General features: G+C 34.6%; 1 protein-coding gene across 1 annotated transcript in view; it reads right to left on the minus strand.

The window, feature by feature from the left end:
* CSMD1 (CUB and Sushi multiple domains 1) overlaps positions 1 to 24,658 on the minus strand; it is a 1,071,386-nt gene that overhangs the window by 498,321 nt on the left and 548,407 nt on the right. The window contains exon 5 of the mRNA XM_041420500.1: positions 16,306 to 16,513. Within this exon, the coding sequence (XP_041276434.1) occupies positions 16,306 to 16,513 (208 nt within the window). The remainder of the gene's footprint in view (positions 1 to 16,305; positions 16,514 to 24,658) is intronic.

The raw sequence follows: 24,658 nt of genomic DNA on the forward strand, positions 1-24,658 counted from the left end.
TAAATTCTAAATTAAAGTTGAAATGGGATGTTTTCCAGTGTCATAGCTTCATGGTAGCAATTCTTTTAAAAGTGACTATTTAATTAGGATAATAATACATAGGAGTATTAAAATTAAATAAATACAGATAGTACATTTGATTTAAAAAAATATCTTCAACTTCTTTGAGCAAAGTTTAATTTCTCCCTAGTTTTACTGGAAATACCTCTAAGATAAAATACTAGCATTTTTGTTTGGACCCTGAAAACAATATACAATCTCTGTAATAATCTTTTATCATAGTATTACATTAAAACTTTTTGCATTTACATTATTTTAGATACTTACTAGCTGTATTTCTGGGTTTTGCCTACTATTTTTTACTGTTCAATTTGTGATTTATATTCTCCTCACCTCCACAAGCCCTCTTAAGAGCTTCAAAATGATGCAGCTGCTGGATGGGACAGATGTACTCTATTTCCACTAACACGCTGAGAATAAAAATGATTATTTGTTCATTAATGTTTCATGCCCTATTTTTCAAGATTTACTTTCTCCACACCTTTTGAAGGTTTTGGATCTTGTACAGCTCATCCAATAAATCAGGCTTCGTACCTCCTACAAACTTCACAAAATCATTGCCCTCTAACTGGTAAAACTATTGGCTTCCTTCTTTACATGAAGATATATCAATTTGGGTTTTCAATTTTTTAAAATAAAATAAAATACAGAAATTGTTACTCTATTGCTAAAAAGGAATATTATTCATGCTATATTTTCAAAGTTTAATCTTTGCCACATAGGCTAGGTAAATCCACATTGACCATATCTATGAAATACAAACCAACTCAGCTTTCATCATGTTAAGCACCAAAATAAGTGATTAAAAATTTTAAATTTAATTTCCCAGCTGTGGGTATAAAATGTGTATTGTATATTATATTGTATATTTTACATGAGTGTTTTTTGTCAGATTAGGCATTTTGGAACTGAGTCTCAGGGCAGTTCCTGGCACCTTTCAGACTGTTCGGTGTCAAGGACAGGTGCTCTTTGCAGAAGAGCCACACCTGTCAGTATTGATCTGAATGTCAGCATGAAACCAAAATGCTTTGAACATGACTATCTCTGTCAGCACCTGCCCTTCATGAGGACACAACTCCCTGCAACACACCAGACTGTCAAGTACTTGTCATAAGCAAGGAATGACTGTGTTATTCTGCACTTCCACAGCTAAGTGGCAGAAGTTAATGTTGCTATCTCTATTTAAGCCAAATGTAGAAGGTCGGTTAGGTTTGGTTGTTAAGAAGTTGGTCAGGGGCTGAGGTCATGGGCAGCTCATGCCAGTGATTTAATGCAGAAGACTGTAAAATGTTAAACCAAATGACTCTCAGGGGAATGTGCACAGTCATTAAATACAAGGTGTAGAATACCAAGCGTGAGGTGGAACAGAGGGAAGCCAAGCCAAGGTCTCTTTGCAGGACCTTTCTGCCTTTGAGGAAGTTAACAGCTCCTCCTATCATGTACCCAACCTGATATGTTTGCTCTGTGAACAAATTTGAGACTTCATGCAGTGACTTTGGCTGCATTCTCCAAAACTGCCCTCTAACCCTCTGACAGCCACTCAGCCACAAAATTAGACAAATTTCCACTAGATCTGTAGTGTCTCATGAAAAGCTCATTGAGGATAGACTTTGTTCCACACTGAGAACAGGCAGCTCCATGTTCTTGTGGATGTTTCTTCCTCTCTATTTTATACAAATTCATGTTCTCAATTAGAATATTTGGTTTTCTGAGCATAGTCTGCAAGCATCTACTCTCAATGTATTTACCCTCATTTCTTCGTCCTATCTTTAAAAATCCTAAAGGGCAGCTGGATTTGCAATGTACTTGTAAATGCTAAGGTGAATGGGATGAATCCAAACACAAAAATATAAAAATCCTTCCGAGAAATGGAAAAAGACACATTTGTTCTTGATTCTCATGACGGAACCTATCAAAAAGTGTAGTCTACAAAAATGCATCCCAAGGCAGGAAGGGAGTTCCTTCACCTCACTTGACTGGAACCATCTGCTCCCCATCTTGAAGGGGAAAGACTGATTTGGCCCAGCTCTTCTATTGTTTTTGCTAGAATTCCTGACAAAGTCTGGTTGCAAGAATGGTTGTGGCTCTCTGGGTTGGCAGGAGGTAAGATTATCCAGCTGTAACTTGATAAAATTCACAGAAAAGATAAGCTCATATCATACCTATGCTTCTTTTCTATTTTACATTAATTGGGTCAGTTTCACAATTCAAGCAATATTCTTGAGCTATCACCCATGACACCATAAGAAACTTAAATAAAACCAAACACTGACATGGGGACCAACAGATAACCTGATTAACACTGAGGGTGGCAGGGAAAAAACTAACGTCTGCTACTGTAATGATCTTTCTTGTTTCACAATGTCAGTTTACAGCCAAGAATATTTGCAGAGTTTTTGAAGATAAATCAAAGAATAATTAAAAATTAGATATTTTTATTTTCTAAAAAAATTAAAAAAAAAAAAAATGATTCCTTTATATTACCAAAGAGGAAGATGTGAAATTACAATTTACAAGGACCTACTGGGAACTGGAGACTGGTAACAGTTTTTCAGTCTTATAGACAAAGACAGAACTTTGTGTCTGGAACCTGAAGCTAGGTATGCATGGAAGCTTGGAAATAAGATGCTTTATTTTAACAATAATGACAATTAACAGGTTACAAAACACTCTGAAGGACTGAAAAACCTTAATTCAGGGGTTATGTAGTATTTTTCTAAAAATAATATGCTCTTGTTCGTGGTTTCATTTACACAGGTAAACGTTTATTATTAGAATGGGCACATCTTGTTCCTAAATTTATGAAGTTCATACCTGTTGCCTGAATTTATCAGATTATGATAATGAAAAAATACTCTTGTTTTATATACTTTGAACACACAGGAAACTGTTACCACTCCTGAGAAGTAAAATTTTGTGAAAGAATATCCATGTTTGGAGCAAACAGGATCTGAAAACTCTTTTTAATATTTTCATATCAAACAGGTAATCTTTGTTTTCAATCTTCTGGGAAGCATTATTATTATTTTTTTTTTAATAGATTCTCTTTTGTTGTAAACCAATCATCAGTGTCTGAAATTTGACAATGACTTGAGATTCTTCCAGTATAGAACCATTTAGAATGTGGACAAATCCCAAATATAAATAAAACTCATTAATTCAGCTCTCAAGTCTATGTAGATTTCAGGGATTTACTGCTACTTACTGTACACAGAAAAATTAACATTTTTAAGAGCTTTATCCAGCCCAGTGGGATTGCAATGGGTTGATTTCAAACACAGCAGCTGAAGCAAACACACTACCCTTTTTTTTTATTACCATATTTCTACCCAGGGGACAGCATGCTAATTCTAAATATTTATTATGAAAACCTGTATACCAGTTTCTAAGAAACCAAGATTTCTCTTGATAGTTGCCCTCTGCAGAAGAGTTAAAACCTTCATCTTTAGAAACTCTCCTCATAAATAATGCCACATTCTGGAATCCCACACCTTAAATACTAAATATAAGATTTGCTACTTCAAAGGATTTTTTTCATGTCAATGAAGAGAGAAGAACTACTAGAATGTTTTCTTGTATAGTCAGTCTTTAGATCTAGGTTCTGCACATTAAAATTAAAAATCCTACATTATCCTTGGGCTGTAGGTAATAATTTACACCTCATGACACTACTAATTTAAGACACACATCCAATCTCTGTTTAAGAAATGAGGAGATGGAAAATTCAAAGTCAACTTTGAAATTTGCTAAAACAACAAAACCATTGATTCTTTCAACTGTGGAAACAGATTCTGGTTCTTTGTCTTAACCTTAGATTCCATGGTGTGTTTAGCTAGGTATGATATGGTGTTTTCTCTGCATGGGTGCATTTAGATGCTCTAAACCTTTACCTGTAAAACTGCTTTCAGATGAGACAAACATCCACTTTTGAGTAGTCTTCAAATTCTTTTCTAATTACATGTCTCCTTTTCAAACATCCTTTTAAATCTGTGAACAGTCTGTCTCCAGTGTTCTAATTTTGTTCTAATATTGGTTTGTGTACACCTCTTTAACACACTTCAAAAAAAGCTTGTTGGTTGCAATACTGTACTGAGAACCAGGAAGAGGGGCTCACATGAAGGGCTCAAGCACCTTCTTCATTTGCTATCACTGCTGAGGTTGTGAGGACAAGCATTTTTTTATATCAGTTGATTCTTGTCATCAGTTTTCAATTTTTAAGTCTATCATTAAACTAAATCATGATATAAACTCGTATTGATTTGAAATTAAATTACTTCCATATGAATATTAGAATACATAAAGCCCTTTTTTGGGAGCCAGTCTGTTCACTGCATAAATGGGTTGCACATGAGCTACAAATGATGTTCTTTTCCTTCCTTTTTGTTTCTGGTATAATTTTATAGGACCTTTTTTAAATGATCATCATGGCTCCACCAAAGTAGTTGCAGCTGACAGACGAGCTGAAAGAGTTGAACCCAATTATATGAGAAATGAGGACCACAAAAGGTATTGGCCGAACCTTGCACAAATCTTGTCTGAAGATAATTGTTAAAATGGCGTAGCAACTCTATGAATAAAGCATGCATAAGACCCAGATTTTAAAGAGAAACTCAATTTGTTTCAATCATGAGACATTCCTTTATTTTTCCATATAATGCACACAACTCATCTAAACATATGTATCAGCAGTTCTACTGACCTGAGTTTCTTTAAATGCACAATAGTAATTCAATCTCAGTTAGAAATAAGAGCATTTGATGGTATAATTAAAGAGCTATGTCAACTTTTATGTAAAGTAGTTCAAACTAAAGGCGGCATTCTTTATTCTTGAGTGCTTAACTTTTTAATATTAATGATACTTTCATGAACATGGAAAGATGACAAATGACAGTCTAATAAATCTGCATATATGCTCTGCTAGAATATATCCTACTTCTCTTCTTGCATGCATTTTAAACTACACTACTCTCACTTCAGTCAGCTAAAAAAGACAACTGTTGGTTATTGTGATGATGCAACTAAATATATACTTTAGTTGAACTTGAAGTTATTTGAATTAATTTACCTGCTGCTTCCTAAGTGTTTTTTTCAGGGATTTGATCCTGTCCCTAATTTCAAGGCAAAGGTGCAAAATGGGTAAGCTCTAAAACAGATGTGACTTTTTCCTTGATATTGAATAATACCAGAAATAGAGCCTTTCTTTCAGTATCTTATTTACAAAAGCTCTGTATACAAAATAAAACCATATGATCAGTCTCCTCCAAACACAGACAATCATGTATCTCTAAATGAGATTTTGCATAAATTTAAAATTAAATAATCCTGTATTACTCAATCTTCACATAATATTTTACTGCATTGTTTCTAATAAGAAATATTTTAGTATTAGGGTCACATCATTCAAAAAAAAGAATTTTTCTAATACAACTTCTGGTAAGGAAAACTTGCATTTTTTTTCTTCCTCTTCTCCTTTCTCCATAAAAGTGGGATGGAATAATTTGCCAATCTTATCAGAACATGGAATATTTTTTCAGTTAATATGCCCATCAGCATCCACTGTTTAAAAAGGAACTGTTAGTACTTCCACTTTTGTTTAAATGGTCTAGATCCGAAATTCTCACTCTTCATTGTGGTGCTGCCCCAAGCTTGGCTAAACTGGCAAAATCCTTGTGTTATCTTTTTATTCACATCTAATTGTCTCTCTTACTGATTGTCTTCTCCCCTGCCCATGTGGGAGATTGGATAAACAGAAACAATATCTCAGTCACCACTACCAGTCATATCTAAACTCTGGGCTGCAACTACTTTTTTAAAACATCAGAGATACATAACAGCAGAGTATTTTCTAAGTGCAGACCTCTGCAGAAAATCCATTAAGTCCAATCACTAGCCTACTGTGCAGGCATTTAAAAAAGAGTAGCCATCAATAAACATGTTATTTAAATTCAATTTAACATTCTTTTGGAGTCAAAGAAATAATCAATGTATTCTGTGTGCTAACTAAACAGAGGTACCAGGGGCCAAGGTATTTATTAACTCTAAGGACAGTTTATTGGCAGGTTTACTCTGAGCTGCTGGAGGTCACAGCACCGGTCTCAACAGAGAAAACATGCAACAAACTAATGGGTAGTTGGCCTAACAAACTTGCAGTGGAAATTCAGGAAGGGTTTTCTGGAGAAGTATGTCTACTTTGATATATATTGCTGGAAAGAAAACAACCCAAAGTACTAACAAATGTTTTTGTTCTCATGTACCATGTTTTAGCAACTTTAAGTACATCCAGGAAAAAAAACAGACTTGATTTTTACATCATAAAAATCTACTCTTCTCTTAAAATGCAATGAATAATTGCTGAGATGATTTTATATGCTGAAAAGTGAGAACACATTCAACTATGCTAATACCCACTGAATAATTTTTCATATACTTGGGTGTTTGAAAGCATATGTCAAAAAAAACAGAATATATTAAAACCCTCTATGTCTTTTAGAAAATGGCAATGGTTAATATTAAATTTCTGACATATTTGAAATACAAGGTAGAAAACTATAGTGCTTTAAAAGAGCAGTTTGGTAAATCACCATCCTTCATCCTCACTGATCCTAATGGGAAAAAATGCCACCACCCATGTCAGGGTAAATTTGTGCCATGATTGATTTCCTTTCTGATATTATTGCTAAACTATGTTCCAGTGTCAAAACTATAATTTGGTCTAAGGTCCCGGGAATAACTATCTTTCTGTTTTCCAGACTAATCTAGTAGTCCCAATATTGATCTCTGTTGTGATTTGACCAGATGAACTGAACTGTATTACTTCTACAAGTCTGAGACTTCATATTTAGATGCAGACACATATCAACAGCAAGATTTTCTCCATTAAACTTTTTCCTTCTCATGCGGTAGGTAACACAGACCTCAAAAGAAATGTAGATTGGAAAGCCCCAGTTTAAATTCCAGTTGGTTTGGGTTCTTGTTTGCTTGTGTGTTTGTTGGGTTGTGGGTTTGTTTTTTTGGTTTTTGTTTTGTTTTGTTTTGTTTTTTGTTTGTTTTTTTTTTTTGTGGGGGGTTGTTGATTTGCTTTGAGTTTTGTTTTGTTTTGTTTTTAATCAGTGAGTAAGTGTGTTTTTTTCAGAACTACTGTGATTATTGCATGCAAACCTAGATTCCCCAGCAGGGCTGTATGGCAAAAGTGGAGGGAGGGGAAGAATGTAATGTAACATTCCAGAGGTCAAAATATCTGCGTGTTTTGTTTTACTCTGCAGGTTGACTGCAGTAGATAGATACTGTGTAAAACCAGGAAATTTAGCAATTCATAAATATTTCTAAGAAAAGTTTCTAATCTGACTACACTGGCATGAACGGTTTCATCATTGAAACATATTTTCCTGAATCCAATGTCAAGAATTTTGTGAGTAAATGAAGCTAATGATATAGATATGCTAGACTAATGCAACACATCTAGTAGAAGGATATTTTAGGAGCATGCTGAATCCCCAGGGTTATAAAACTGATTTTAAAACATAGTAAAGTAGTGGTATTTTAAGCAATCTGAGCTCTCTTTTAATGTATTTAAACCATGCTCACATACTTAATTTAAAAGATCTAATTCTTTTTTTTACATTCTTTTAAAGGTAGTAGAAAATTATACTGTGGGTCACAGTGCTTCCTTAAGTGAGTTCTCTCACTGTTATGTTCTTGTCAGTTTGTGATGTGCTATGAATGAAGCCTTTATGCCTCTTCAGCACAGTAGGCTGTAAATTAATAGGTGTAAAGAAAGCAATAGTGTTCTGTGAATTAAGTGTCAATTTAGTGCCTCTGTACTTCTCACTTCATACACGATTCACATGCTGATGTTAACAGCTAAGTGGTCTCTGTGTCCTTACAGCTAACACAGGCAAGAGATTATGAGTTCAGTCACTACTATTAACATGAAGTATATTTACCCTCCTGTCTATTTTCATGTCAAAATCCTTGCAAAACCTTCAACATACTTTTATGCATACAGATACTAATATGTATTTTTATATATATTATTTAGCATGAAAAAAATGACAAGAGATAAGTGATGCATTTCAGATATGCTTTCTTTAAATACAAGCCTAAGAACTTTTGCAAGGTTTCTATGAGAGAAATTATCATAAACTAAACATATTTATTGAGATTTGTCTTTGCAGCTGGATTCTAAACAATCTCATTTTTTTAAAAATCAGATTAACTTCTAGATAATATACATACATATGTATATATACACACAATATATAATAGGAAGGAAAACTGTGGTCCTTATTCCTTACAACACTTCATTTCTTCCAGTGCAATGCCAGCAACTCAGAGATCACATACAAATTTCGATGCTACATTTCAGCTTCTTTTTAAAACCACTACCTGCACTCTTTTTTCTTCTCTTCACTATGGCCATTTCAACAATTAGAATCTGCATGTTCATCACTGCAAATAGCAGAGCTCAACTCCTTATATACTTATTTATACTTACTTATATTCTACGTTATTTAATATACACTTAAATAACAAAGAAACCAACAACAACCAGACATGTTCCTCTGTATCAAAATATTCTAAAAAAATGCCACTAGGATGCTGAAAGCAACAGGAAGACAATGCCCAGAATGGTGGAAATAAATGTAGCCCTGTCTTAAGATATTAATTTCCCTGCAGCTTTGCTTTCTTAACCATAGTCAGGTTTCATCTTCTCTCCTACATAAATTTTAGAGAGGGTGAACTGTTCACTACCTGTCTCATCCATGCTATTTTTTTTTAATTTCCATAGACTCCAAAGATACTGTGCAGTGTTCACTGTATTTCCCCAAGCCTCCTAACAATTTACTTACAACTGTGGATAATTCATTTTTTCAAGTAGGCATTTGAATGCCTGAAGAAAATCCATTTTGGAGCATGATGATTTTGATAAATATAGCCAAGTACAAGATATATCACTGATGATATCAGCTTATTAATCCTTATTATAGGAAAACAGTAGGAGCAAAGAAGCTGTTTATCTGCATATGTCTGGGTTTAGCAACTGCTTTTAAAGAAAGAAGAACTGGTGCTAGACACTGAATTAAAACTTGTTATTTCACAATCAGGGATTTTTAAAAGACTCTGGAGAGCAATACTTTTAGAACTAGAGTACACCAATTGCCTGTATGACATGTTTAGTATACATAGCTGATGTCCTATGCAAAACACTCTGCCAATTTTCTGTATAAATTCCCTAATATGTGAATGGGGATACTCCTTTCTGAGACTGTGCTTAACAGCTCTGAGACCAGTGAGACATTCTCTCCAAGATCATACAACTCCACAGGAACTCAAGTTTCAGAACTGTGTTTGCAAACTTTTAATACACCATTTTGATTATGACTAAAACACGATTGACTTTACAAAAAAAAATTAAAAATGCTTGGTGATATATGTTTTTCAACCCTTTATCTACCAGAAACCAGAATCAACTATGATTGTCCATTCTTTTTTGGGATAGCTTTCAAGAGATTCTAAGCTCAATCTGTTTAACACAGCAGGAAATGCTGAGGGAGAATGCAGAAATAGCACACATTTGTGGGAGCGAAGGGAGCAGCAGGAGCAGAGGCATTGCCAGCAGAAAACCAGCTAGGACAAACCTGGAGAGACGAGTACCAAAGGCAGCAATTGACAGGTCTCAGAAGATGGGGAAAGGATGTATTCCACTGAGCCTTTTAAAGGGACCAGGTGTTTGCCATATTACTTATTTTGGGGATTTTTCTGTCATTTATTCAATTTTCAATATGCCAATCCCTTCTGATGATACCTGCTGTAGTAAGACTTTGAACAAATCATGTATGGAAGAAATCTGTAGGTAAAATGTATTTAATTACCAGAAATTTCATTCTAATCAGGTAAATAAACATATTATGAATTACAAAGTCTGCAATGTTCTGTCAGGATCACTATATTTTTCAGTCTTAAAACGTTCTTCATACAGGCACAGAGTTTACATTAGCCACGCACCTTAAAATTTCTTTGTCCCTCCAGTGTATCTTGGGGGTTTGGAACTGAACAGTGCTGTATGGTAAATCAGTTTTAAATATTTTTTGTTGCTATATATATATTTAATAGGTTGGGTTCAAGTGATAGATAACTTTATATCTAATTTTCACATGTTACATATTATGTAATTTTACATGGTAAGTGAATACTTTGCAACATGAAAGTTTAACAGAAAGAATTTGAGGGTAACTACGTGTAACTTGTTCTCCTGAAAAAATTGGTTCATGGCAGGTCAGACAGACAAGTTATCCAGTGGAGAAGCTTAAACCTATTGGCTTCCTAACCAAAACAGCTAATAGGGGAAATCCAGTTAAAAGCTAGAGAAATGTAAGAGCTCCCAAAAACTAGCAGGCAGCAAGAGAACTCTTTACCAGTAACTCCAGGACGGACAAGCATATTACTTTGCAGAATTTCCCTGGTGACGCAAAAAAGGAATGATGGTCATGATGTCTCTAAAGAGGCTAAAAAAGTAAGCAGTGACACATAAATTAATAAAAATTGAATAGTTTCCTCAAATGAAAAAGCTGGACTCTAACTGCCTTCCCTTGTTGCATGGCATATCTTTTCTCACCTGATGGAGAAGGAAACAAAAAATAGTGCCTTATAATGGCATAGGTATGTCCCAAACCTTTTTCTGGTGTAGTACTTTTTTATTGGAGGTGATCCACAAGCGGTACATCTTTTAACAGCAAACCAATAGATGGTGCTCTTCAGCTGTCTAATTATGTAATTCCGAGCTAAACACTCAGCTCAGATGTCTGCATCTACTGCCATACGTGTCTATCAAAAAGGTGATCTAGACCACTCCATTACCTCATGCATCACTTTGCTATAGGTCTCTCACAAGGAAGGTGGTAATTAAGATAAAAACAAATCTATAAACAGGACAGAAAGCATGCAAATTGAAATCCTACTATTTTGAAATATATCCGAGTGTTTGGATTGGTGTATTTAGCTAAGAAACACAAAATAATATCCTGTTATAGGAGTTATGCATTAATACAGAAACAAGAAGTGAGTTTCAGATGACTCCAGGTACTTACGTCAAATTGTATGCCAAGATTATAGCAATTCATTAGAGCTACTTCCAAATCACTCTCATATCCACATAAAGTTTTATGGCCTTTCACTATGATATTGAAATGATTTAGAAGGAAGTCAGAATAACCTTAAAGGTAATTTTAAATAGTATTAGGAAATTAATTTAGACTAAAAAGTATGAAGTGTAGTTCATTCTCCTGCATTGGCAAATACTGACAAAAATGTGAAAGATATTAATTTTGGGTTTAAATTGAAGCACAGTAAGGAAAAATCTGTATTGTAAGGTCAAGGAGAAAAAAAAAATTCCTAACAAAACTTGTTCAAAATTAGGGTTCCTCATTAAAAAAAAAATAATTGCAGAATTATCTTAGTGTTATAATCACATTTCATGCACAGTATAACAGTCTAAGATAATTTCATGATTTTGTAAGAATTATGGCCAAGCAAGACTTACATGAAAAAGCCTGAGCTGGACCTACCTATGAATTCCATGTGAATTCCCCAGCTTTACCTAAGCTACACATAATAATATAAAACCTCAAACTTCCATCTCAAGGAGCCTTGGGAAAGATTAAAGTATTTTCAGTAGGATGCTTTCCCTAAGTAATAGATTTCTTTTTCAAAACTGTATACAGCTAAAGTCTGGAGATATTTCTTAATACTATCTTTAGATCCAACCTTGATTTAATTTTAAGCACCATATAACTTATACAGACGTACAAAGGGATGTGTTTGGAAGTATTTTAAAAGTTATATTCAATGTTCAGATCATTTTTTAAAATATTCTAATAATTAGCAACAAAGGATCCCTTCAGACAGAAAAGATCAACAATTTGGTGGACTTGGAGATGGGCTTCACACATGGCAGAGGCAGTCTTTCTGCTATGCTATCAAAAGTACTGTTTGATGCATTGCAAGCAATAGCTCATCAACTCAAAATAAACTTATTTTACACCTAAAATTCCTTATGTAATTGCAAACGAAGAAAATTATTAAAATTCAAAGAGATTTCCTTCACCTATAGTCTAACTGATAATATTTCTATTTCTTTTACAGAATGAAAAGGCTTTTCTGTGTCCTACACATTCATTTTGCACTGATGTTCCTTTTATAAAACCTGTTGACACTTCTATTGATTCAAAGCAGAATTAAAAATGTGGTCACCTATATTCATTCAAGATCCAGAGGTATATAACTGCTCTCTAATTTAAAAAAGCAACAAAAACCACTCGAAACAAACCAAAAAATCCCCAAACAAATGAACATTGAATAGCTTTAGACCTTCTAACTGTTTCATGTACACAAAATCAGTAATATCACTTAACTCTTTTGTAAACTAATTCCATTAGGATGGACCATATAAGTGATTTTAAAAATAAGGAAAGGTAAACAAACTTCTTCTTCCTTATTAATGCACTGGAAAATAAACCAACAACCAGCTATATAAAACGGAAGTTTACTGAACATCTTATGGAAGGTTTAAAAACATGTGTGGCATAATACTAATATAGAAATATTAGTATTACATAGGAGAAAGATGTAGAATCTATATAAGTACTATAATGTATCTTATAAGCATATTTTATAGATACACCAGATTACTGTCCATTGCTTTACTTAAAAAACCATGTCCATCCTGTTTTTACTGCAATCATGCTGGAACTGCTTCTAACCTTGCAGATATGTTTGGAGAGGGTAATCGAGACATATTGCATCATACACTAAAAACACTAAAGAATAATCAGTCTGAAATGGCTTTCTTAATTCTTGCTCTCTCTCTTGCTTTTACAGTGCTCATATATGTGTCTTTTTTCACTTATTCCACAGCGATTATTCCTTTAAGGGGAAAAAACAATCCTAATTACCAGACTGTGCTAATGGAATATGTGACTCCTAATACAGAATTAATGTATAAAGCTGTTGACATAATGCCAGTTACAATAAAAGGGAGCAATTAAAAAAAAGTCACATTTTAGATGATAACACCCCTAGACCATTAGTTTTAAGTATGGAACAACTTCCCATTTAAACACACAGCTGATTTTAGCATATTACAGAATGCACTACATTTAGCATGGCTCTAATGTCGCTATGGTAACTGTTCTGGCTTAAATATAGCTGAATGTGTAGCTTCATTCCAAGTTTTCCAGTAATCCTTTAAATATTTCTTATGAAACTCCCCATAGCTTCTCCAGACTTTCATCAGTGATCCTGTACTAATCCTGCACTGGTATCATTGATACCACTACTGTTCATGGTATCTGCATCCATGCCATGGAGACTGGGATAAAGTGCACCCTCAGCAAGTTTGCTGATGACACCAAAATGTGTGGTGACATTGACACACCTGAGCAATAGAATGACATCCAGAGGTACCAGAACAAGGTCAAAAAGGAGAACTGGGTCCGTGGAAAACTCATGAGGAAATGCCAAGTGTAAGTTGCTGTACCTGGGTCTGAACAGCCCCTCATATCAATCCAGGTTGGGGGATGAGCAGATTGAGAGCAGCCCTGCCAAGAAGGACTTGGGAGTGCTGGTGGATGAGAGGCTGGGCATGAGCTCCCAAGTGTGGCCCTGAAAGCCAAAGGTGTCCTGGGCTGCATCAAAAACACCATAGCCAGCAGAGCAAAGGAAGGGATTCTGCCCCTCTGCTCCGCTCCAGTGAGACCCCACCTGGAGGGCTACATTCAGCTCTGTGTCTCAGCACAGGGAAGACATGGACCTGTTCGACCAAGTACAAAATGAGGGCTACAAAAATGAATGAAAGCTTGAACATTTCTCATATGTGAGAAAAGGCTGAGAGAGTTGTGGCTGTTCAGCCACAAGCAAAAGAGAAGGCTCTGTGGAGATCTCATTTCAGCTTTTCAGTACTTAAAAGAAAGAGATGAACAGATTTTTTTTTAGTACAACCTGATTTGATAGGACAAGGAGTAATTATTTTAAAGAGGCAGATTTAGGCTACATATAAAGAAGACATTTTTTAACAGTGAGGGTAGAGAAACACTGCAAAAGGTTGCCCTGAGAGGTGCTGGATGTCCATACCCAGAAACATTCAAGGTCAGGACTGAGCAACCTGATCTAGTTAAAGATGTCCTTGATCACAGCAGAGGGGTATTACTAGATGACCTTTTAAGTTTCCTTCCAACCCAAATTATATTATGATTCTATGATCTTAGAAACACACAATAAATCCAGGTTTTAGTGATCAGTGCTAAATAATGATCTCCAGCATACCACAGAAAACAAGAAAAATGTTGAGATTGACTTCTAGGAGAAATAAAATTTTTATTATATCTCTGTTCCAGTGTGAAACTGACCAATATTGCATGAGATCAATGCAGAATGTTTCCAACGCCTTCTGCTCATATTCTACTTTATCTATTACCAGAAATCAAAAGCACAAGTATGTTGTAAAGTGTCTAGTAGAGTCTCTTAAACAAAATCAAATGGACATACTTTTATGTTTTGTAGCAAAATTGCATTAGTTCTTCCCCTTCAAGATTTCAGTTTCTGATCCTCAGAAGCCCTAAGAAGAAAATGTTGTTTTGATGACTGTTGTGCATGTCTGTGCATGAGTGAGAGGCAAGGGAGTATTCACACATTGTATGTCAGACATGAGCACTTAATTTGGTACCAAGCTGTTTCACTGACTGCCATTACACTTTTGCTCATGTGAAAATGTTAGAGAGTAATCTTGTGATGATGGACTTAAAAAATTGAGTGCCAGACACAGCTAAAGGATAAGGGGTTTTTTCCTTGGTATTTTAATAAGGATCATTATGATGCCAGGGTGGTACGTGTGATGCACACACATGATAGATTGCGTATACAATTGACAGACTTCACAAATTAACATATCTAAAAAAAATGCCCCAAGGGGAGGCCTGGATGAATGGCATGATATTCTTCCATCTGAGGAATTTCCCTCTGGATGGGCTAAATCTTTAGTTTAAAGGATATCTTCTAGAGAGTACCTTGGTTTCCCAATATAGGATTTTCCAGGTTTTCTGGCCCCCTACTACGAGGCCTTAGGATATTTGGTCTCTTAGTTTAACGAAATACTAAGGCTATGCTAAGTTATTGGACTTAAGGAATTACAAGTATGCATGCTAAGAATACTGAGGATACATAAAAGTTATATAAAAAGTACATAAAAGAAAAGGCAAAAAATTATCTTGGCATCAGTGACATAGATCTGCATGTGTCTTTAAACCAAAGTTTTTACACAGTTGCCAAGTATAGTTACCACACATTTTTATTGATAGGTTTTCAAAAAGATCAGATGCTAGCTAGAACTTCACAATAATTAATATGATGCACCATCTAGCCTGTTATGACATCAAAATAATACTGGGATTGCTTCCTATCTCTAGAAAGGCATTCTGAAGATAATAATAATCAGTCATCTGAGAGAAGATCTACATTTTTCTAGGCTAAATTTTATAGCAGCGGTGCATATGTCATGCACAAGACATTCTCAGAGATGAAAAGGATGAAAAACCTGCTGCAAAGGTTTTACATATGTAGGCTGCAAAGAAATTACAAAAAGCTGTTCCACAACTTAATCCATTCCCACAGGCAGAACTATCATCTTTTACTTAGTACAGAAAACATAGATTTAGTATTACAATTACTAATCCCTAATATTGTTAAGCAAACAGTTTTAACCTCAGCTAACATTAGACAGTAATGCTTGCATACATGCATACATGTGGTGAGACTGAATTACAGCCTGTTTAGAATAAGACATCATCTATTAGCTGTCTATATATTCCTGCTTTACTCAGACTGACTTTTGTTCACTACTTTCATTGCTGAAGTACAATACCACAATATGTCATTCAAGACACAACATCAAAAAATCTTCTTATACCAAGTTCAAATATGTAACGTGAATTAAATGCTCACTGATAAGATACCGTACAAATATAACTCTGGCAGGTGGAGGAAAATAAGTGGAAGGACAAAGATGTGGAAAGAAACAGAAGGAAACCATTTAGTTTTTCAGTTCTAAAAGGTGAAAGGGACCAAAAAAAGAAGCATAAAAAACAGTCATTGCTAACAGGTAGAAAATATCTTGAATATCCTCTGATATCTTTCCAGTTAGGCACCAAAAAAAGAAAAACAGGAAGTGAGATCTTCAGAAGATCTTCAACTTACCATATTGATGGTGCTTCTGTTCCACTGATCTCTAGGAAGTCATATCCTTCCTCTAACTGGAAGTCGGTAAAGACCAAAGCAATGGTGTCTCCTGGTTCAGCCAATATGGTCCAGGTACAATCAGCATTATTTTCATACTCAGAAGGGAAGTGTGGACTTGAAATAGTTCCACTTGTCCCACGTAGTGTCCCTCCACAAGCTCCTTCGGCTGACAAACAGAATATCAATTACTAATGAAGCTGCACTTCAAACAAGTGAAGCACCATCCCTGTTTCTGCTGTAAAACCAGATCTTCTCTACTCACTGAAGACCCATAAACATGCACACACAGAAAGAAGCTGATTTGGAGAACCTGGTCCTGAGAATGTGTGCACAGAAGCCTGAAAAAGAACTGGGCAAAAAAATCACAAAACCAGTTAGACTCTTTGTGATACAAATTTAAAAATATCAAACAAATATTTTGTTTTATTTATTTCTTATAACAAAAAAAAAAAAAAAAAACCTGAAAAAAAACTGCAGAAAAAAAAGTCCTCTATTTTATACTAGGAAGCATTAAAAACATCATACTATCCTTTCCCTTTTCTTTTTTTCTGAATCAGAATATTTACAGATGACAAATGAATTCCAAAGGTTTTGTTGCCAGATGGACCTTCCAAGGTTCATGGATCATCAGTTTTATAATGTATATTTTTAATAATTATTAAATATCTTTTAAAATTAAAGCATAGGAATTTTCTCCTAAATCTTGAATGTTATTTAGTATTTTGACAAAGTATTTAGCAAATGTCTTTTATTTTTCTTGCTAACCCCAAGAAAATATGCCATCCATACAATTCATTGACATAAGAAATTAAAAATTCTTCAGGTGGCTTTTGCTTTTTGATAATGTGGCAATGAAAACCAAAGAAATAGTAATTAAAAATATTTCTGCATAGGAGAAGGATCAGAAGAGAAGCATTTTATTTTTATCTCTTTTATCATCTTTACTTACTGCTACTATCATTAGGTATTATTTGCATACTATAAGTGCACAAGGAGATTCTAAAACACATAGCTTGGCAAGGTGCATAACACCAGGTACTTATGGTCTAATTAGGATAATAACTGAATAGCTAATTAAGACAACAGAAAAGTGTAGGAGTAGAGATGCTCTTCTCAATCATAATTGAAAGTCTGTCAGTGAAAGTGTGCTTTAAAAGAATGTTTGAAAGAAAAAAGAATTTGTGAATCAAAGGAATAATACTGGGTCTGGACACTAGAAGAAGGAGTCTATTAAAAGGGGCTAAAGAGCCAATAAGTGACAGAAGTAAAAGGAAGAATTTCAAAAAAGGCAGAAACAGAATAATTTCTTTAATGTTTAAGTAATGTATAGAGTATTAATTTGACTAAAAAGAAGAGAGAAAGCTGCTGAATGGCTCAATCTTTAAGCTTCTACATGCAAAAGTAAATTTTGATGTCAGAAATGTAATATAACCTTGGCTACCAAAGCCTTATTGATTTAATTTTTTGGCACACAAATTTTTCTGAGGCGGTCAGGTTTTTTCAATAAACTTCGTGTCTTACTTTCTAGACCCAGACATTTATACGTGTTTGTTCTTTTTTAAAATGAAGGAATAGAACCAGAATAGATTGACTTTCCTAAAAGATTTCTTTTTTGTTGGTGAAATCAGGCCATTTCTGTGATTCCTTCCTCAATTTCTGGCTTTTTATACAGTGCAGATTGAAAGGGCCATTGTGCCGCTGAGGAATGAAAGGGGGAAAGGAAATGAAAATTAAAGGACCACGGATAAAGCTGAGTATCTGAGAAAAATTTCCTGGTGCATAATACATTCAAAGATTAAAATTATTTGAAAACTACTGTAAATCTATAATAAATCAGAAAGGAGAATTGAGTTTTGTTACTGAATAATATCTAAAATTACTCTTTTTTTCCCAGTTTCAGTGTGTGTGTATGTGTGTGTGTGTTTTGGGGGATTTTTGTTGTTGATGCAGTTTTTTTGTTTGCTTGTGATTTGTTTATTTTTTAAAAATAACTTTCTAGCACTTCATTTCAGATCATCATGCAATCCAGAAAAGAAAAAAAAATTAATGCCTTACATCCTGTACCTGCACTTTAAAGTTTCAGTTCCTAACTCACAACAGTTTCACCTGTATTCTTGAAAACTAGCAAGTAGACTTTTCCCATGCAGGGTAACCAGCAAGATGAGCAAAATCCTAAATCACCCATATCTCTTTGGTAGTAGCTGCTGTTGTTAATTTTTTTTTTTTATGACAGCATTCTTAATTATACCATCTCTCACTGTTTATACTGAACTTAAGTTACATGCTGGTGGTAAATACAGTACTCCTCACTATTCCCGTTTTAGAGCCCTTGAATTATCTTTGAGCTCTAAAGCTCAGAATTTTACAGCTGAAATGTAGCTTATTATTACTGGCAACCACATGCAAAAATCTAAATTTATACACTGTGCATTACGAATGATAGCCAAAGGAACTCAGACTACCAGAGCTATCTGCCCAAAGGGATGCATAGCCTTTTAATCTATTCAAAAAAACATTCTGAAGAGGTTTGCAAGAAGTCAAGCTAACACAGATACAGAATGAGAACATTGGTCAGCCAGGTCAGACCACAGAAACCTTTGGGTATTTCCTTCGTCACAAGTGGCACTCAGGCTAAGGCAATCACGCTGTTGAATAGTGAAGCATAATGAATTGCTTAAGTGAGTGCAGGCAGGCAGGATGTGGCCACACTGCCTGAAGGGTAGGACACAAACTGTCTGGTCTTACACAGCTGGTCCCAGAGAGAGCTGGCCTCCTTGGACTGATCGTTGGTTTTAGCTACGGACTTCTCTGTGTTATGCTTTTGGGAGAGTTACTGCTCAGGAATCTTAGCACATCCCTGTGCTTGCTGTAATTTGATAGCAGATAGTGCCTGAGGCTTCATGAATTCAAACTCTATGTGATTTACAAATTGCATTTTAAAAAGTGCAAGTAATTAATCCAAACACTTATGGTTATTTTCAAGTTGTAAGCAACTGCACAAAGTGCTGTTTGTATCAGCATAAATGACTACTTGAAGTATAAAGCTACAAACATTTGGATCTCTCAGTAGTCAGGAATTAAGTGCTCTGAATTTAGAGAATATGCATCTCATATAAAGTACACATGCAAAAAACATATGGCTGGCACCATTTGACAAAAAATATGTATACTGTATAGATGTGTAGCTTAGATAAAACAGATAAACATATCCATCAAGTTTATGCATGCAAAAATTGAGAAGTACCACTATGGAAGTCAATGAAAACCTTTCATTTTTCTTCAAGCTAGAAAGAGTAATTTCACCAAAAATAATAATCTGACAATTTTAGTAAGCTGTATTTTGCATAAATGAATCTTGCTACAAGTGAGATGCATGCCTTGATGAGCAGATAGCTAAGGATGAAGTAAGAACAAAACCAATATCTTAGAAAACTTCCTTCAAATTGGTTTAGGTACCTTTTGAACATTCAATCATTTTTTACAGGACTTTTCTCTCATCACCACACAAATGCTTTCCAGAGTGCAATGTTCTATATTCTATGTGCCTTTTTTAATATACTACATAATAAAATAGCATTTATTGCATAATAAAAATGAAACAAAACAAAGCAAAAAACCTTAATACTAATCTAACCTTTCAAAATTTATTAAGAACCTTTCAAATTAACTTAGAATTTGAATTTAAATATTTGAATTGTCTATTCCACTTGAAGTTTATATTGAAACCTCTTCATGTGGAAAATCACATTACTACACTACTCTTTGAACATAAGTGATAAAAACATAGTGGTGATTTAAAGTACATAAAATTCATAGTAATAAAATTTTTTCTTCTTATGTCATTAGTAGTCATTTCCTTATCTATCACTAGCAATAGCATAGGTGCAATTAAAAACTTGAGTGATATTTTATGAATCATCATCAAATGACATATTGTCATTTTGAGTCACATTTTATAAGCCTTATCAATTAAAGAAAATTGCAGCCTTTGAGGGTTCTAAATGAACCATGGGCCTAAATTATTTAGCAAGCCTTATTAAAAGCTTCTCTGAAAAAGTTCTATCTTTTTTGAGGCTGGAGAGTACATCCATTAGAGAGATCTGGGGGTTTGGGTTGATGGCAAGTTGAACGTGAATCAGCAGTGGCCTGGCATCCAGGAGGGCCAGCCGTGTCCTGGGGAGCGCCGGGCATCACCCGCTGGGCAAGGGCGACTGTCCCACTCTGCATAGCTCTGGAATGACCCCACCTCAGGTACTGTGTGCAGTTCTGGATGTCTCAATCTATAAAGGACACCAAACCATAAGAGTGTGTGCAGAGCAGGTCTTGAGGGCAAGACTTAGGAGGAGTGGCTGAGGTCCCTTGCCCTGTTCAGCCTGGAGAAGGCTGAGGGATGGCCTCATGACCCTCTGAAACTGCTCCAGGCAGGCAGCGGAGAGGGAGGTGCTGACCTCTGCCTGGGGACCATGGACAGGACACAAGGGAACAGGATGGAGTTGTGTCAGAGGAAGCTCAGGCTGGACATTAGGAAAGGCTCTTCACTGACAGACTGGCCAGTCACTGGATCAGGCTCCTCAGGGAAAGGGTCATGACACAGGCCGGTTGGAGCTCAAGGAGCATTGCAGTACTGCTCTTCCTTAGCCATGTGGTTCAATTTTAGGCCTTCAGGGAGCTGGAGTCAAGGATTTTTATGGCTCCCTTCTAACTTGAGACATTCTATGATTCAAAAATGTATTTAATTCTTTATTAGATGGTATTTTTCTGTAGTTTGTTTGTGAGAAAGGAGATAATTGTAATTCATTTAAAAAATCTTTAGAGAACGTCTATGAAATAATGATGAATGACTACTTTCACAAACACATGCTCTGTATATTTTCAAAAAGGTTACTATGAGATATTTGGTAATAGTTTTTTTAAAATGGGACTTTAATCACCATTTTAAAATGTCTTAGTGACAAAAACATAGAAACAAGCATATAAATGAAAAGTTTAAAATAAAATTTTAGCATGTCATTGCCAACTGTCAATCTGCTAAACTGCAGATTCAGAATGACCAAACACATCAAAAAGTGTTACAATAGTGTAGCATTATGCATTAGTCTGATAGCTCATTTATCTAATTAATTCCAACAGGCAGACAGCTATTTAACCATCAAAATATACACTTCTAATTTCTTATCTTCTTTAATATTTTAGGTTTTTACAGACTTTATTTTGAATAGGTAAAAGCCAACACCTCTGCTTCCTTTCCATGTTATAAAAAATAGAAACTTATTAGAAGTTGTTTGGGGTTTTTTCTATCATCACTTGAATCCAAATGTACTGCATCTCAGTTAAGTGCTCTAATCAGTGTGCCTCCCTTTCTCAATTTCTTCTCTTGCTGTTGATCAACTTCACATAAATTAAATACTCATTAGACCGTGCTTCTAAGATTAATTTTATTTCTATCTACATGGTTGTCAAAGGGCACTTCAAAATAATTGGGATTGCTCTCTAAGTAGAATTTTGGGGGGGATTGGTTAAAATTTCAGAAATTATTGTGGTGTAGCAAAACAGAATCTATTTTACATATATTAAATTATCATATTTCTCACATGAAGCCAATAGCATGTACAAAATAGAAACACAAAAATTGTTGCAGTTTGTTTCAGGTCCTGTGGGCAACCATTTCAGCTGCAGCACTACTTCGAACATTTTAGCTTTGAGATCCAGTGAGCTTGATCTAAGTAGACCTCAGTGGGGTCATCCCACAGTTATGGGCCCTGAGAATACTGGACTCAGATGGGTAATCTTGCCCTGGTTGTTTTCATTTTGTAAACATTTTGCTTTATTTAGTACCCTTTAATTATTTATTCTATCACATCAGTTTTTTATATTATAAAGACCTATTTCTTCTCCATCCACTCTGGACAGGATACCTGATCTATTAGTCAAAAAAGTTACATACTTCAAATAATACAGAAATAGTGATGGACTAATTATTTTCTATGCTGGCAGAAAACTTATTTTCTGAATTGATAGTTTGTACTTGAGCAAACTTATAATCAAAACCCCAACTCTAACACATTTTTAATGCAAAAACATGGCTTTAAGAGAAGACAGTTAAATTAAGAAGTTCAAAAATTAGTCAGCAGTAATCTCATACTCTCTCTCCCAAAAAATAAAAGATCAGTCTTCAGGATATCTTGTAAATATTATCTTCTTTTCCAGTTAAGTGTCCTAAATTGTTTTCAAGTGATTATTCTTCACTTGAGAATATGTTTTTGAAGCTGATAATGATCCCTTAAAGTAAAAGTCTACAACAAATGAACAGTAAAGTCCTAATTTTAAAGCAAAAAGTGAAAAGGCTGAATTCTTTGAGACCAAATTAATTATTGTTGAAAATTTCACTTAAAAAAAAAAATAGTTAATTTAATCCAGTTAGTCTCAGAACTCTATGGGCATTTATCAAATTCATCTTTTTATGACTACCTCTGAGGATTGATATTCATTTTAATGAAAGAATCTTTCTCCCATCTTAACTTTGCTCATATTGCTTATGGTCAGGTTGAAGTTTTGTTTTCCATTATTTGGCTTTACAGCACTATTCTGGATACCTCTGCTATGTTTTCATTGTGCTAGTCATCTCATTTTTTCACTTGTTCCCAGCTTCCATGCCCCTTTATTTCAAAGGCATTTTTTCACTTTTTATCATGTCCCTCCATACCTACTGCCACATGCTAGAACCAGAACATCTAAATGCAGATATATGTGTGTGTAAATATATATCTATACATACACACAGACACACACACATACAGATATATAAAACTACTTCTATCTGTGTCCTTAAATCTCTTGGGTGTGATCTACTAGTCCTGCATTACTGTGTAAGAAATTACACAGTGTCTGCTTTCCTATCTGCTTTTCCTGAAACACTCTCTGACTTCTTATTTGACTAGTTACAATAAGGGTTTTTTTCAAATTTCATCTCAGTGTAAATACGGCACCAAATCAGACTATTCTAGAAGTGAATAAAATTGCTCAGGCAGGAATTTACTACGTCACTGTAAAAATTAGGTACTATAGGGTGGATCTAAGGAAAATATGCTCATTTTACCATGTAATGTAACATCAGAAAGCAAAATTATTGGAAAACGTTCTTTTTATCTTACTTTTTAATATTTTTAAATTGCAAACATGGATAAATATGGTATCTTTTTCTCTTCCTTAAACTTATAAAACAGTATTTGTCTGAACATCAGAGGCTGATAAGAAATTATAACAGAATTGCTTGCTACCTCAGAAGGTATGGATAACAACAAAATCATCAATTTCTCTTTGCTATTTTTTTTTTTCAAAAACATCAGCTCTGCCTCTCTATTCAGTTTATTTTAATCTAAGTGAATCATAGACTCTTTTTCTTTTCATCCTTTATGAAGGAATTCCTTTTTCAATTTTAGATGTACAGAAATATGTGTGTGTCTGTATATGTAAAAATATATATTTTAACCACAATATTTCTCCAGCAATAGTTCTTAAATCTGAAACCCAATTGATTATTACTTGTTCCTTTTGGACTTTTCTGAAATAGGATCTTTTTTACTTTATTGTCTTCTTTATTTTCCTTCCAATAGATGGATGTGTTTTTAATGATAATATATTACATGTTCTTTCCTTCACAGCTATTTTTATTGTGAGAAAAAGCTTACCATTGTAATATCACTAATCCAATTTGTATTCCTAATGTTAGCTTCATAAAAATCTTGACTCATACAGCTATAATCAACTAGGGATTCTCAAAATTACTGAGAATTGAGAACCTAATTATACAAAGTTCATTTAGAAGTAGTCACATATCATAAATCAGCTATTAGTGGAACTACTGAGGAGAATGAAATTAACTTTCAAAATGTTTCAGATTTGTACTGCACAGTATTTCAACCTCAAGACAAAAAAGGCAAATGTTTTGGGTGACACTATTATGGTAGCTGAGATTGAGAGAACAAAGAACTTTTTAATTATCAGGAAAAAAACCCAAACCATATTAACAGGATGTAGGTTGGCCATTGGTTCTCTCTGAATACTTTTGTAAGTATACAAAAGTATAATTTGTAAGTGTATTTGTATATACCTAGACAATGTTTTTGCAGAAACCTATGGTAAATTCCCTGGCTTTCTTATAATAGTTGAAAAGTCCACAGTTGCTCTTATTTGCCTTATGAAAACACAGGACTAGGTTTTAATAATTGCCTCATCTTTTATGATTTACATTTGAACTTTTCTCTGGGGATTTTTTCCTATCTGGGGGATCCAGAAGTTTTATTGAAACAAA

This window comes from Onychostruthus taczanowskii, unplaced genomic scaffold, assembly GCF_017590055.1.
Source record: "Onychostruthus taczanowskii isolate IOZ18803 unplaced genomic scaffold, ASM1759005v1 scaffold11, whole genome shotgun sequence".
NCBI classification, from domain to species: domain Eukaryota; kingdom Metazoa; phylum Chordata; class Aves; order Passeriformes; family Passeridae; genus Onychostruthus; species Onychostruthus taczanowskii.